Source organism: Schistocerca serialis, unplaced genomic scaffold (genome assembly GCF_023864345.2).
Source record: "Schistocerca serialis cubense isolate TAMUIC-IGC-003099 unplaced genomic scaffold, iqSchSeri2.2 HiC_scaffold_1261, whole genome shotgun sequence".
In the NCBI taxonomy this organism is placed as follows: domain Eukaryota; kingdom Metazoa; phylum Arthropoda; class Insecta; order Orthoptera; family Acrididae; genus Schistocerca; species Schistocerca serialis.
This window is the reverse complement of record NW_026047471.1, coordinates 2,983,892-2,999,513: the sequence shown is the minus strand read 5'-3', so window position 1 is coordinate 2,999,513 and position 15,622 is coordinate 2,983,892. Positions and strand designations below refer to the sequence as shown.

General features: G+C 36.3%; 2 protein-coding genes across 2 annotated transcripts; one reads left to right on the top strand and one right to left on the bottom strand.

Annotated features, from left to right (window-relative positions):
* Window positions 1-4,161: 4,161 nt before the first annotated feature.
* On the bottom strand, window positions 4,162-5,172 carry LOC126438165 (uncharacterized). Its single transcript, XM_050090541.1, has 2 exons — window positions 4,802-5,172; window positions 4,162-4,524 (listed from the first exon to the last, which is right to left on the bottom strand). The coding sequence occupies exons 1-2, from the start codon at window positions 5,118-5,120 to the stop codon at window positions 4,184-4,186; spliced, it is 660 nt and encodes a 219-aa protein (XP_049946498.1). The 5' UTR covers window positions 5,121-5,172; the 3' UTR covers window positions 4,162-4,183.
* Window positions 5,173-5,664: 492 nt separating this feature from the next.
* On the top strand, window positions 5,665-13,247 carry LOC126438162 (uncharacterized). Its single transcript, XM_050090539.1, has 3 exons — window positions 5,665-5,697; window positions 5,935-6,255; window positions 12,795-13,247. The coding sequence occupies exons 1-3, from the start codon at window positions 5,694-5,696 to the stop codon at window positions 12,890-12,892; spliced, it is 423 nt and encodes a 140-aa protein (XP_049946496.1). The 5' UTR covers window positions 5,665-5,693; the 3' UTR covers window positions 12,893-13,247.
* The last annotated feature ends 2,375 nt before the right edge of the window (window positions 13,248-15,622 follow it).

Sequence of the window (15,622 nt, the reverse complement as noted above, 5' to 3'; positions counted from 1 at the left end):
AGAGCATTGTAAAAGAGACTTGGGATAAGTGACCTGATTATCCAATTTTTACTGAATTTGAAGGTTTTTAAATTATTAAAATATCTTAAATTTTACTCAAGATATGAACTAAAGCACACGCCTCTTTGTATATTATGAAATACACAGAAAATGTTAGCTAAACTAAAAAATAAGTGTTAGCCTAAACCATAAAACACTGAAACAGAATGCATCATAGATGACTTATTTTTGTTTTAGGCCAGTAATTTATTAGTTTAAATTCTACAAAAGTAATTTTTTTTCTTTACTAGGCAATTTAACAAAAATAATAAAATATGTAGCCTCAAGAGAAATTCACTTTATAAGTTCACTTTCTATTATTTTTCATGGAAATTGAACTAAAGTTGTAGGCAATTTGTGTTTAATGCTAAACTGCCCTAATTCAACTTATTATATTCACACTTAGGCCCTAACTATTATTCAGTCATTGAACGTTGTATGAATCAAACGTAACACCAAATGTCAGGTCTCCCTTGTGACCCAAAGTAGGCTCAGGCAGAACTGAATTTTGAGTATGTCACTCTCTCGCAGAGTGAAAATGTAGACGTCCATTCAAGTCCAAAAATTAATTACCAATTTATGTCAGATTTGACAACTTCTGGTTAAAAATAACAAAGAAAGGAGTAAATTAACATGTGTGATAAATCAAAGGTAAAAATACAGCTTCTTTAAGGCACCATAAGCCATGGTTACATTAACCCCATGGCTACACTTACCCCACTTCACCCATACTCTTTTTGCTTTACTTTACCAGAAACTGTTTCAAGGATGTGGTGAAGGTATTTGCCAGGTGCTACAGTGAATAAGTGCACAACTGTCTAACCTGCAGCATTTAAAATACAAACAACTTACTCTTTTTGCTTTACTTTACCAGAAACTGTTCCAAGGATGTGGTGAAGATATTTCCCAGGTGCTACAGTGAACAAGTGCACAACTGTCTAACCTGCAGCATTTAAAATACAAACAACTTACTCTTTTGCTTTACTTTACCAGAAACTGTTTCAAGGATGTGGTGAAGGTATTTGCCAGGTGCTACAGTGAATAAGTGCACAACTGTCTAACCTGCAGCATTTAAAATACAAGCAACTTACTATTTTTGCTTTACTTTACCAGAAACTGATTCAAGGATGTGGTGAAGGTATTTGCCAGGTGTTACAGTGAATAAGTGCACAACTGTCTAACCTGCAGCATTTAAAATACAAACAACTTACTCTTTTTGCTTTACTGTACCAAAAATTAGTGGCGAAGGTATTTGCCAGATGCTACAGTAAAACATGTTACTCTTTTTGCTTTACATTACCAGAAATTGTTTCAAGGATGTGGTGAAGGTATTTGCCAGGTGCTACAGTGAACAAGTGCACAACTGTCTAACCTGCAGCATTTAAAATACAAACAACTTACTCTTTTGCTTTACTTTACCAGAAACTGTTTCAAGGATGTGGTGAAGGTATTTGCCAGGTGCTACAGTGAATAAGTGCACAACTGTCTAACCTGCAGCATTTAAAATACAAACAACTTACTCTTTTGCTTTACTTTACCAGAAACTGTTCCAAGGATGTGGTGAAGATATTTCCCAGGTGCTACAGTGAACAAGTGCACAACTGTCTAACCTGCAGCATTTAAAATACAAACAACTTACTCTTTTGCTTTACTTTACCAGAAACTGTTTCAAGGATGTGGTGAAGGTATTTGCCAGGTGCTACAGTGAATAAGTGCACAACTGTCTAACCTGCAGCATTTAAAATACAAACAACTTACTCTTTTGCTTTACTTTACCAGAAACTGTTTCAAGGATGTGGTGAAGATATTTGCCAGGTGCTACAGTGAATAAGTGCACAACTGTCTAACCTGCAGCATTTAAAATACAAACAACTTACTCTTTTTGCTTTACTTTACCAGAAACTGTTTCAATGATGTGGTGAAGGTATTTGCCAGGTGTTACAGTGAATAAGTGCACAACTGTCTAACCTGCAGCATTTAAAATACAAACAACTTACTCTTTTTGCTTTACTGTACCAAAAATTAGTGGCGAAGGTATTTGCCAGATGCTACAGTAAAACATGTTACTCTTTTTGCTTTACATTACCAGAAATTGTTTCAAGGATGTGGTGAAGGTATTTGCCAGGTGCTACAGTGAACAAGTGCACAACTGTCTAACCTGCAGCATTTAAAATACAAACAACTTACTCTTTTGCTTTACTTTACCAGAAACTGTTTCAAGGATGTGGTGAAGGTATTTGCCAGGTGCTACAGTGAATAAGTGCACAACTGTCTAACCTGCAGCATTTAAAATACAAACAACTTACTCTTTTGCTTTACTTTACCAGAAACTGTTCCAAGGATGTGGTGAAGATATTTCCCAGGTGCTACAGTGAACAAGTGCACAACTGTCTAACCTGCAGCATTTAAAATACAAACAACTTACTCTTTTGCTTTACTTTACCAGAAACTGTTTCAAGGATGTGGTGAAGGTATTTGCCAGGTGCTACAGTGAACAAGTGCACAACTGTCTAACCTGCAGCATTTAAAATACAAACAACTTACTCTTTTGCTTTACTTTACCAGAAACTGTTTCAAGGATGTGGTGAAGGTATTTGCCAGGTGCTACAGTGAATAAGTGCACAACTGTCTAACCTGCAGCATTTAAAATACAAGCAACTTACTATTTTTGCTTTACTTTACCAGAAACTGATTCAAGGATGTGGTGAAGGTATTTGCCAGGTGTTACAGTGAATAAGTGCACAACTGTCTAACCTGCAGCATTTAAAATACAAACAACTTACTCTTTTTGCTTTACTGTACCAAAAATTAGTGGCGAAGGTATTTGCCAGATGCTACAGTAAAACATGTTACTCTTTTTGCTTTACATTACCAGAAATTGTTTCAAGGATGTGGTGAAGGTATTTGCCAGGTGCTACAGTGAACAAGTGCACAACTGTCTAACCTGCAGCATTTAAAATACAAACAACTTACTCTTTTGCTTTACTTTACCAGAAACTGTTTCAAGGATGTGGTGAAGGTATTTGCCAGGTGCTACAGTGAATAAGTGCACAACTGTCTAACCTGCAGCATTTAAAATACAAACAACTTACTCTTTTGCTTTACTTTACCAGAAACTGTTCCAAGGATGTGGTGAAGATATTTCCCAGGTGCTACAGTGAACAAGTGCACAACTGTCTAACCTGCAGCATTTAAAATACAAACAACTTACTCTTTTGCTTTACTTTACCAGAAACTGTTTCAAGGATGTGGTGAAGGTATTTGCCAGGTGCTACAGTGAATAAGTGCACAACTGTCTAACCTGCAGCATTTAAAATACAAACAACTTACTCTTTTGCTTTACTTTACCAGAAACTGTTTCAAGGATGTGGTGAAGATATTTGCCAGGTGCTACAGTGAATAAGTGCACAACTGTCTAACCTGCAGCATTTAAAATACAAACAACTTACTCTTTTTGCTTTACTTTACCAGAAACTGTTTCAATGATGTGGTGAAGGTATTTGCCAGGTGTTACAGTGAATAAGTGCACAACTGTCTAACCTGCAGCATTTAAAATACAAACAACTTACTCTTTTTGCTTTACTGTACCAAAAATTAGTGGCGAAGGTATTTGCCAGATGCTACAGTAAAACATGTTACTCTTTTTGCTTTACATTACCAGAAATTGTCTCAAGGATGTGGTGAACTTATTTCCCAGGTGCTACAGTGAATAAGTGCACAACTGTCTAACCTGCAGCATTTAAAATACAAACAAGTTACTCTTTTTGCTTTACTTTACCAGAAACTATTTCAAGGATGTGGTGAAGGTATTTGCCAGGTGTTACAGTGAATAAGTGCACAACTGTCTAACCCTCAGCATTTAAAATACAAACAAGTTACTCTTTTTGCTTTACTTTACCAGAAATTGTTTCAATGATGTGAAGATACTGGCCAGACCCAACAATATAAGTGCATACACTATTGTTAACATTTCAGATTGGATTATATTACTCTTATTGTTTCGTTGTAAAGACATTTGTACTGAATAATTTTTGTAAGAGGATATGGAATTTGGTGAATGAGGAATGAAAATGAACATTCACTTTAAAAAGATGTTTTTATTAATAAATTCGTTATGTAAATAAGACATTACAGAAAATTTGTTTCATTGTTTGTCTTCTTCGCGCATCAATTTCTGCCGCTTGCGTTTGAGTATGTCCAATTGATACAATAGGACCAGCCTTTGCAGCTCTGGAGTAGACAAATTACGTGTCTCATCCGTTTCCATGCTTAATCGCCGACGTTTAAGCACACTCTCATGCCCCGAAGCAGGCGATTGTGAAGGTACGACGACTTCGGGGCCCACGAGGTCCATATGGTCGGCTGGAAGAATTAGTGGTAGCTGCAAAATTGACTCCTGTTCATACATGCAGTCTGTGTCAGCTACCTCCGAATTGCTTGGTGATGGGATGATAGAGGTGGAACCACCACCTACTGCACAAGCTCCTAATGAAAATTAAAAAAAAAAAAAAGTAATAGTAGTATGTCAGGATTCAGTTTCTAGTTAGTAAATATACCAAACAGATTTACGCAGAAATGTGGGGGAGGTTCGTCCAATTTCATGCATAGTACACTGTGATACTTTCACTGAAAAGTGGTGATGTAGTAAACGAAATTTACCAAACATTGTTTCATTTTCACATGTTAAAAATGCGTATTTGTCTGAATCACAATTTCAAAGCATTAAGCGCGTAATTAAAAAATCGAAAAGTATGGGACTTACCAGGAACTCTGTGGATAGTTGGGTTGCAGTCATCTCCGTTCAAAAACTTTAAAAATATCTGCTCCCAATTTTTCAGTGAAATCTTGATGTTTCCCGTCTTATTCACATCCGTTTTCGCCTTGATACGGGATTTCATATTGTGCACCTTCTTCATTATCTGCACGTCCGTTATTTCTTTCCCGAAATGAACCATATAACGGTGTTGAACTTCTTTAAGACAATCCGCTTTCTCTTTTCTTGCGGCCGGAGTTTGTGATTTGCTGATAATTGCGGGGTAATCTTTAATAATGTTAACAAACGCTAATTCTGAGTCTTCCATTTCGGCACAGAAATAACTTCAGAAAACCTTCGCTAACACAACACAGTGAACACACGCGCAAAGTCGCTAACGAAACAAACTGAGAGTGAGTGAGTACCAAAGATGTTGGATTTTAATATCTTTGCTGAGAACTTACTCAGCAAGGAGGGGAAGTAGAGAGAAAGTACTCCAGGGTCAGAGATTATGCTTCCTAGTTTTTATTCATACGAAAGTGAGAACTTTCTTTGAGAATGTTCTTTTGCTCTGAGTATCAACTCTGGAGAATGTTCTCGTTTTTATTCATACAACCCATTGGCTTGTTTGAGAGCACATGTGGAGGAAAAGCACATGGTTCGAACTGCGGATGAAAAGATTGTATTCCAGTCAATGGACGGTAAGAAACACCGTATAATAATTAGTTTTTACTACTCAATAGTAGGAATGTTTCTGGTAAAACTGTAGAATTTCTTTCTTTCTGCATTCAGTAATATGGTGCAATGTTGTAGTGCAAAGCTTCTTTCAGTTCATATGAAAGGATCATTTGTATTAACGGCCTAGTCTTAGAAGACAAAGTCGCAATCTTTGTAGTCCACAATGGGTAATTAATAAACTTTATTTTTACTGTCCATAAATTGTGTAGCAACTGTTTCCTTTTTTTACGTATCGCTCAAATATTTGCTTTCAGTAACATTCTTTCACTCACGAAAACTTTTGAATGTTTAGAATTACAAGCCATTTTAGCCGTTCTCTTTTACAGCCAAAAAGGTATGGCCGATTTACAGTGAACAACCAAGGCTTGCAAATAGTGCAATGTTTTTCGTGTTTGATGTTTCAGACTTTCTAAAATGGAAGTCCAAAGAGGAGAAGTTAGCGAGATGTAGCTTTGTGATGCATGGTGGTGCGAAGCATGTGAAGGGTGCCACCAAAATCACTTATGTATGTCACAGGTCTGGGATATTCATATCTCGGTCAAAGGGCAAGAGGCTACTGAAGTCTCAAGGCAGTAACAAAATGGGTGGCCACTGCACGTCTGCCATTGAGGTCAGCCAAGAAAAAAATGGAACGTGTACTTGTGTTTATTTTAAAACACATTTCGGCCATGAACTGAACATTGGTTTTCTGCACCTTAGTAAATCTGAAAGGGAGATTATTGCGGGTGAGTTCAACATTAGAATAAATGTTTTTGCTACAGCAGTTTTTATAATTTTTAAGGCAATGAAATTTAGTTGCCTATCTAGAATCAACCTTGTGTAAAGGTAATCTGGTGTGTTATTCATTCAAAAGAGATTTCTGTGGGTTCGTATGTATTCATTATGTAATGTTAGCGTTATTGGATAAGAAATTATGAATTATTTTCGTAACATTTTGCTGGTGGAAGTATTGCCATCTGATATGACATGATGATTGGCGTTCCTGCTTGTGGAATTCACATGAGGAATGTAGATAGTGATCATCTTAAATCATTGTGTGATGGTAATGCTATTTTCTTGGAAATGAATAGTTCCAGTTTTCTACCGACGGGAAAAGTCTGGGAGCACACTTTGAATAACCTTTTAGGCTACTTGAATAGGTTGTGGGACTAAATTTTACAGTGAGTGGTTCACGCTCAATTCTTGCTTGTTGACTTCAACTTGTAGTGCAGTCAGAGTTATAGGTAGGTTGGGTAAAGAGACTCATTAATCAACAGATGCTCAGATGATCTTAGCCATTTTAAGCTCCTTGCCTTTTAACTGATAGTATTTGCAACAGTTATGTGAACAAAATGTTTACCAAAACACTTATATCTCTTTGTTTATAGATGACAAAACAGTGACAATACTTCATCAACAGACTAGAAAGAATAGGTGCTGCACATGCCATTACACAGCAAAATTATGTAATGTCACAATGATACTGCTCTGCAAATCCATTTGCTAACCAAATGCTAAACAAATTTCTGAGTAATGTCACAATTCAGGTGTGGAGTCAGAATGAAATACATTGAATGTGTGAAGTTGTTAATATCTTTCTCTTAAAGTATTGTTAATTTTTTGATCATGAATTATTCATAAATTTCCATCAGATTTTTGCTATTGTAATTATTACCAGTACTTTAGTTTCCTCCACTGCTATACGAGAACAGGCTACCTGGTTCCTCCTCTTGCACCCATGTTTCCTATAATAACAAATTCCTTCCTCAAATTTTTTTTCTCCGACTTCTTGGATGTCCAGGAAGTATCTTTCTACTAGTCTTTGCCTTTCTGGGTGCGTACACTCGAATGATCGCATATTCCTGGGTAAATCATGACATTACAACTGGAACATTATATTTAGTGATCAGTTCCCATTTTTTTAATTCTTTGATATTTTCTTTTTCTGTCTTTGATATAGTTAATACTTTCATATACATTGCATGGTAACCTAATATATTGTGCTAATTCAGAATGTAATAAATATTTGATTTGAGGTGACAGAAGTGAAAATGTCCCTTGTGGTAGTTTTATGAACAGTTGGTTTTGAAAGTACCGCTGACTGGCAATTTTAACACTGTGCCATGACTCAATGTGCCAGCCTGTGTATAATAAAATGTTGGTAATGAACTGTTGGCTGATGTTTGAGGAAGTAATTTGTTGTTAGTGAATGGATGTGCATTTCATAGTATGTAGGAGATTTCTATTGTTTGTCTTGTAATCACTTTTCACTAAACACTTGTTGCAGGACATTTTTAGTTCATCCACCCTGTAGTAATTAGGTGCTACTGTGACCTTAGAAGGTTTGCCCACCACCTGATGTATTCTTCACCTGTTACATTATACGCAATTGAATACATGCTGTCTGGATACCTTACCAATATAATTAGAAGTAAAGATACAGTTTAGATCTGTGAAAGGTGTAATTTCTATATACTTGAGTTGTAATGACTGTTTTTGTGACCCTAACATCATAACTTGCAGCAATGACAATGCATTGTGTTAACTGTTTATTTACTGGCAACCAGTATTTGTCCTGACAAAATTGCGCAAACAGTGAAATATTAGGTATAGGTAGTAGTATTTGTTTAATGTTATGGTTGTAGCTTTATTCATAGTAGAAATGTTGCAGGGAAAATTGCTGAGGGTGTGACGTTCCAGAGGATTTTGGATGATGTGAGAGATTCCATACATTGTGAGGGGGTTGAGAGACTGCACCTCCTTACTCGGAAGGATCTTCACAATATCAAAAGGGAATTTCTAATTGATCCTCACCAGTACCATTCTAGTGATGAAATTAGTGTGAGTATTTTTTTAGAAAGAATGAAAGACTGTGTTCTGATGCACAAACAAGCTGGTCAAAACATGGGAAATTTATCAAGTGAAGACACAATGATAGTGTTAATGACACCATTCCAAAGCGAATTGCTTAGAAAATTCGGTTCCAATATTGTTTGTGTAGACTCGACACATTGCACAAACGTGTACAAATTATTAGTGACAACATTGCTAGTTAGATGAATTTGGGAGTGGTATTCCAGTGGCATTTTGCATTTCTAATAAAGAGAATACAGCCATAATGACACAGTTCTTTACTTGTGTCAGGGAGAAAGCAGGAGTTATCAAATCAACTGTGTTTATGTCAGACGACACAAATGTTTTTCGATGTGCTTGGGCAGGTGTAATGGGTCTGGCAGAACACAATTTGCTATGTACGTGGCATATTGACCGCAGCTGGAGAAGCAACTTGAGGAAAGTGCATGGTGGCCCAAACAAGCAAACGCAGGTTTACAAAGCTTTGCGTATGCTGTTAGAAGAAGCAGATATAGAAAAGTTCAGTGAGTTGCTAGAGTTGTTTGAGAGGGAGCTACAAGAGGACGAAGACACGAGAGAATTTGGAATGTATTTCACAAATCATTACGGATTCAGGCCCCAACATTGGGCGTATTGTTATCGCCGTAATTTAAACATAAACACAAACATGCATCTGGAAGCCATGCATAGAGTATTAAAGTACTGCTACCTTGATGGCAAGACCAATAATAGACTGGACAAGTTGCTGCTGGTACTAATGAAATTAGTAAGAGACAAATCTTTTGAAAGAATTATTAAGCTCTACAAGGGTGGACATACTCATCGAATAGAGAAAATTCAAGAACGGCATAGAGAATCCAAAAAAATTGACAGAGGCCAAATCACGGCCAATAGTGATGGCAAACGATTTTATGTGAAATCTCAATCAACAAGTGGCATCACATACACTGTTACTTTAAAAGCACTAGAATGCAACCTCAGTTGCAGACTTTTGTGTTGCACTTGTAATATTTGCATTCATAGTTTCTCTTGCTGTTGTCCAGACAATTTAATAAATCTGAACATTTGTAAACACATTCATGCTATATCAATGACATATGACTTACATTTCAGTAAAACAGTCAAAGATAAAGAAACCACTTCGATAGAACAGGCATCTGCTATTTTGTCCTCAATGAAAAAGCAAAATGATGAGGCAACTGCTTCATGGGGAACACAGTTGAAAGCCAAATTAAAAGTCCTGCTAAACCATGTAGATTCATTAGATACTGAAACGGAAGAGACAGTGGAAAAAGCAGTTGACCATTTGCTGTCACTTGTTAACTCTCGCTCCAAGAAAGAAGTTCCACACTGTGCCAGCAATGAGAAGTTGCAAGTGCAACGCACATCTAATAACCAGAACTTCAGTCCAAAAAGTTTGTTTGGTAAACCAACCCTGGCTGAAAAGTCGAATGTTGCAAGTGCTTTGGTGCAACCCGACAGGGAAGTGTTGAGTGTGCATGTTGGTTTTGATCACACATACTCTAAAAATTAAATTTTTACAGTTGTGTGTGCATGTTTGTGTATCATGGTTTATAGGCCTACTGGGGAAACTCGCCATGTAAAACAATGAGTAACGCATCATACTCGGTACCTCAGGGTGATGTGGAAATCCGAGTGTTCTTAATAAAGAAAATGTAACTGAAATATCTACTATCCTATAACATTAATTGGACTATGGACATAGCCATTTCAAATGGTTTTGCTATTTTTCACAGGTAAAGTATGAGTATTCACCAAAATCCTCCAGTACAAATGTTTTCCACTTGACAACTGAATGAAGTCAAAAAGCAAAATTTGTGTGGACAATCTGAAAATTGTTTATTCAGTTCGTTATTATTTTTTGTATTAAAACAGTCCCCGAGAATTTATTTTGCTGAATTTCTTGGTCTAATTTTCTATATTTAACATGTCAGTTATGACATGCTTGGTGATGGATGTTTTGTCACCAGGTATATGGCATCAGGTGTGTGGCTTCCAGTGACAAAACTGCAGTTGATGTGTTAACAGCTTTCTGTGGCCTTGAGCATGAAGTATATGCATCTAGAAGTCTTATTTAAAAAGTGCATCCAACATTCTAATGTATGTCTGAGGAATTTCCATTTAATGTCATGTTTTTTGCCCAATAATTCAGTTAATTCTGCTAATTACTTAACATGGTAAGTGCTGTGAGGCCAACACCAGCCACAGCAGAGCCATCTGCCATGGCTGCTGGCAACTTTGTGACAGTTAAGGGATAATATACAAAAGTGGGCTGTGCAAGAGGTTCAACCTAGTTTTCTTTGGTTAAAGCAATTAAAATCAAACTTGTGAAGCATGTTAAAAATCATACTCCTCACCATAATTTAAATGTTTACATTGAAATGGTTCTGACATGTGCATAATATATGGACTGATCGTAGAAAAACAGTTGTTTGATACAAGGTTCTTCACAAGGACAAATAAAAAAAATTCTGAAAAACCAGACTATTTTCTTGAAACCTTAAGAACCAAACCTGTCGGTTGGATTAACATATGAGTAAACCCCATCACAATAGCACTATGTTATGCATCAATTAGCTGTAGTTACAGGATAAGTAAACATGTACAGAAAACTTTTCATATAAATTTTATTATAAAGCTTGCAAAAGTTATAGAAAAGACGGACAAGATAAACTTGTGTAGACATCATTGTAAAAACATTTTTACTTTAAGAAAGCTGAATAGGATAATAATCTCAAGAGTTCCTTAAATTGTATGACATATATCACCAATCAGGTATTTTCTGTTGGAGAAATAGTCTGGTTTTTCAGATTTTTTTTCATTTGTTCTTGTGAAGAACCTTGGATCAAACAGCTGTTTTTCTACGATCAATCCATTATTACATGCATGCATGTAGTTTCGGTGACCCAATGGCAGCCATCTTAAGGCTGTATGCAAACCACCAGATAAACATATCTACATTGTTGGTCTGCATTGTGCAGGTCCCGGCAGTTTCGTTATTAGATTCTGTGAATGTCTCCTTCAGTTCCATGTGGATACCTCTGACATAAACATATTATGATAATTTTGTTAAATGCTTCCTTGCTGTGTTGTTGACCTAGATCAATGGTGACACAAGAAATTTTTTACTGGATTGGGATTTGAACCTGTTTCTTGCTCTCAAGGCAGTTACACTGACTACTTCACTACCCAAACACAGTGCCCTTCCCGACTATGTGGATTACCTCAGCAAGTCTCCCATCCAGCCCAAAATTCCATATGTCACTACTGCAGTAGTACCCTTATTCCTGCAAATGGCTCTGAGTATATGAGTGCATCTGAACTGAAGAAAGTTCCCCAATGCCAAGCTAGGCTATGTTTAGATACAATTGTATGCATGGTGACTGTTCTTTCGGATGTCTGAAATAATGGATACCATGCATATAATTGTATAAATATAACTAGTTGTCTTATGACTGAGGTGTCCACGTTGGTCTGAATAAGTCCATGGCATCTAGTAAAAAAAAAAAACTGGTGGCACCTGCACAATGCAGACCAACTATGTGATGTATTTATCCGGTGTTTTACATATAGCCTTAAGATTAATGGGATGCCGAAACTAGTTGCATATAGTAAAGGATTTATAAATAGAAAAACAGCTGTTTGGTACAAGGTTTTTCACAAGAATTTGAAGCCATCTGAAGTCCTTTATCCCATCTCCGATGGATTCACAAAAAAAGAAAAAAATCATTCATTGCACTAAGAATTTCTCTGAAAATATTACCCATTACATGGAATGACCAGATGCTGCATTCAGAACAAGAATTTTGGAGACCTATGCAGGACCAATGCCTGATAAGTGCTAGATCAAAATATGACCTCTTCCAACACCTCTTCATTTTCTACCTCGTTTTCATTACTGTCATGGCTGCTATATAATCCGGATAAAGGCCTGACTTGGAGTTGTAGCTGGTTACTTTCTGTAGAAGAGGGCAAAAGGAAGGCAGAAGTCCTAAATTTTGCATTTAAGAACTCACACAGGGTGATCACACAGACATACTTGATTTTGCCCATCACACAGACTGGCATGTGATTGAACTTGACCGTGGCATCAGAGCTCACTCCTCAGTATTTACAAGAATTAGGTGACCTCTGTGTGCAGATCTGGTGCCAACTCCCTCCAGCGACCTATCAAGGCTTCATTGATTTCATGCAAAAATGTCTGGTTAATCAGTGTGTGTAGCTGTACTTAGTCAAGGATAGACTGTAGCCATTCATCAAGTTGATCACTTTCATTTCTTTATGAGAATATAACATTGTTTCAATCTATAGGAACAGGAAATAATTCGTTAGAGAAATCCCACAAACAGTATGGTGGGGTCAGTCTGGCCCCAACCTTACCAGCTCTAAAAACAACCACTTGGTTTTACAGTTCAGAGTGGAAAGTCTGCAAAGTATGTAGACCTACAGCACTACAATTTTACAAGTATTCAGTCTAAACATAAACCAAATTCCTTGGCATCCGTATGACCCAACTAAACTGGTTATGGGTTAGATAGGCTACGCCTGATGACATGGCAGACATTTGTAAAAGAATGAAATGAAGGAAATTAACTGAGGTGATGGAAAAAAAGAGGCAAGTGAAAGTAAAGAGTAAGTACCATTGAAGTAAAGATGCACTTGAAAATTGCATAAAGGAAGTAAATTTTGTGAATTAATTGGAATATATTTCAAAATCATGCAGTGTACAGAAACAACTTACTTTCAGTTTATTTAATTATTACTATTTGCCTAAATAAACACTTGCACAATATTGTACATACATTTTCAATAAAAATGTTTTGGTTGCCAGCAGCTTTTCAAGAAGTAGTGTATCTTACACAAATTCATCCCACCAAATATAGTAATAAATTGTAAAGTGAAAGAGTTAAAATAATTGTTCTGATAGTTTTCTGTAAAGTGATTGGAATAATGGTGTTAACTCATTCTACAGAAATTGTGTAAGTGTTTCTTAGTATTCCAGCGGGTTATGTGATTCATGTTTTATGTATTTTTAAATAATTCATAATTTAAGTGAACACTCAAAACAGCAAAAAATAAAGATTGAATTTCCAAGTACAGTGTACCATTATATATGTATAGGAAGTTACTTTTATTTTTTAAAATAAATGCAAAAGGAAATAGTGGGCAAGGATTAAATTATGGGTAAATCACCAGGAAATGTTAAGCAAACAGTATATGTTTTAGCCACTTCTGACCAGTAATTAGTAATGTTTCAGACATTGCCTATCATCAGAATATCTGTCCAGAAACATCACAAAATATATATGACACATTAAGTGTACTTAGATTCATAGGCAAATAAGTTAACATACCAGAGAAAAAAACTTTACTTCAGAGTATCATGCCAAGTGTTATCTATCATAACATTGGAGCTCTCGACTCACAGCATTCTGCCATCACATCATACCACTGACTGACTTGGTTGTAGAAGTGCTGAGTTAATTTGTCATATCCCACAATAACTAAAATGCAAAGGCAATTTAATGATGATAATATAAGGCTTTTTAACTGTCTGTTAAAGGCTGAAAATTGGGCAGAGGTCTATAAAGAAAATGATACAAACTACATATTTAATTCCTTCCATGAAACATTTCTCCACCACTTCAATATTGCATTTCCACTGAAATCCAGGATAATCGGAAACACACACAAACTCATGGGTAACAAAAGGGATAAGGATTTCCAGCAAAAAAAAAAAAGCTGACTTAAAAATCACATGAAACACCATGAAGTCGATGATCAGTTTAGGTCATATTACAAGACCTATTTTGCAATCTACAGAAAAGTAATCCAACAAGCAAAAAAATTATACAATGATAAATTTATAAAGGAATCTAACAATAAAATGAAAGGCTTGTGGACAGTTGTAAAAAATGAAACAAACAGTAAGCAGCATGTTATAAACAAAACATTAAAACTAAACCTAAATGATGAAATCACATCAGATCCCCAAAAAATAGATGGTTTTAACGACTATCTTAGCAAAATAGCTGAAAACCTGATAAAGAAAAACTGCCACAGACCAAATAAACACCAAACACTAATAGAAACCATACCAGTACAGGCATCAATGTTTCTTCACAAAGTCTCCAATACTGAAGTACTTACAGCTATAAAAGGACTAAAGAATAAGTACTCCAGTGGCAGTGACAAGTCCTGATGTAATTGTAAAGAAATGTGGAGAATCCATTGTAGAACCCCTAATCCACATAATAAATGCATCCTGTACAAATGAAGTTTTCCCTGGCCTACTAAAGACTTCTAAAATTACCCCACTTCACAAAAATGGCCCTAAAAATGATGTAGCCAATTACAGGCCCATAGCACAACTCAGCTCATTCTCAAAAATATTTGAAAAATTATTTTACACCAGATTGGAAGATTTTACTAATAAACTATCCTTATTAACAAAACACCAGCATAGTTTCAGAAAGCAAAAGACAACTATCACAGCTATTTATGAGTATCTTAACAAAACCTTAAAAGCACTGGATAATAAGGAAATCACATCTGGTACCTTTTTATATTTATCCAAAGCCTTTGATGTAATTGACCAGACCACACGCCTTAAGAAGTTAGCAAATAAAGGTATTAGAGGAATCGCAAACAAATGGTAAGAATCTTACCTGTCAAAGAGATTTCAAAAAGTTGAAATTAATTTTGAAAATATATATATATATATATATTTTAGAAGGAAACATTCCACGTGGGAAGAAATATATCTAAAAACAAAGATGATGTGACTTACCAAACGAAAGCGCTGGCACGTCGATAGACACACACACAATTCTAGCTTTCGCAACCAGCAGTTGCCTCAACAGGAAAGAGGGAAGGAGAGAGAAAGACGAAAGGATTTGGGTTTTAAGGGAGAAGGTAAGGAGTCATTCCAATCCCGGGAGCGGAAAGACTTACCTTAGGGGGAAAAAAAGGACGGGTATACACGCGCACACACACACACACACACACACACACACACACGCATCCATCCACACATATACAGAGGCAAAAAAAAGCTATATACAACCACCCATCAATCTACTGTCCACTCCTCTGACACAATGCCTATTAGATATGGTGTGCCACAAGGCTCAATCCTGGGACCCATACTGTTTATGCTGTACATCGATGACATAAGCATGAAGCTTTCTACAAGACATACCACACTATTTGCTGATGACACGAGTATACTAATAACAG

What these genes read in the sequence shown, in the direction of transcription:
- LOC126438165 (XM_050090541.1), bottom strand. Translation starts at nt 5,120, where the DNA reads ATGGAAGACTCAGAATTAGCGTTTGTTAACATTATTAAAGATTACCCC. An exon ending in AACTATCCACAGAGTTCCTG is followed by an intron (nt 4,525 to 4,801) that starts GTAAGTCCCATA and finishes AATTTTCATTAG; the next exon opens with GAGCTTGTGCAGTAGGTGGT.
- LOC126438162 (XM_050090539.1), top strand. An exon ending in TGAAAGGGAGATTATTGCGG is followed by an intron (nt 6,256 to 12,794) that starts GTGAGTTCAACA and finishes TTGGTTTTACAG; the next exon opens with TTCAGAGTGGAAAGTCTGCA.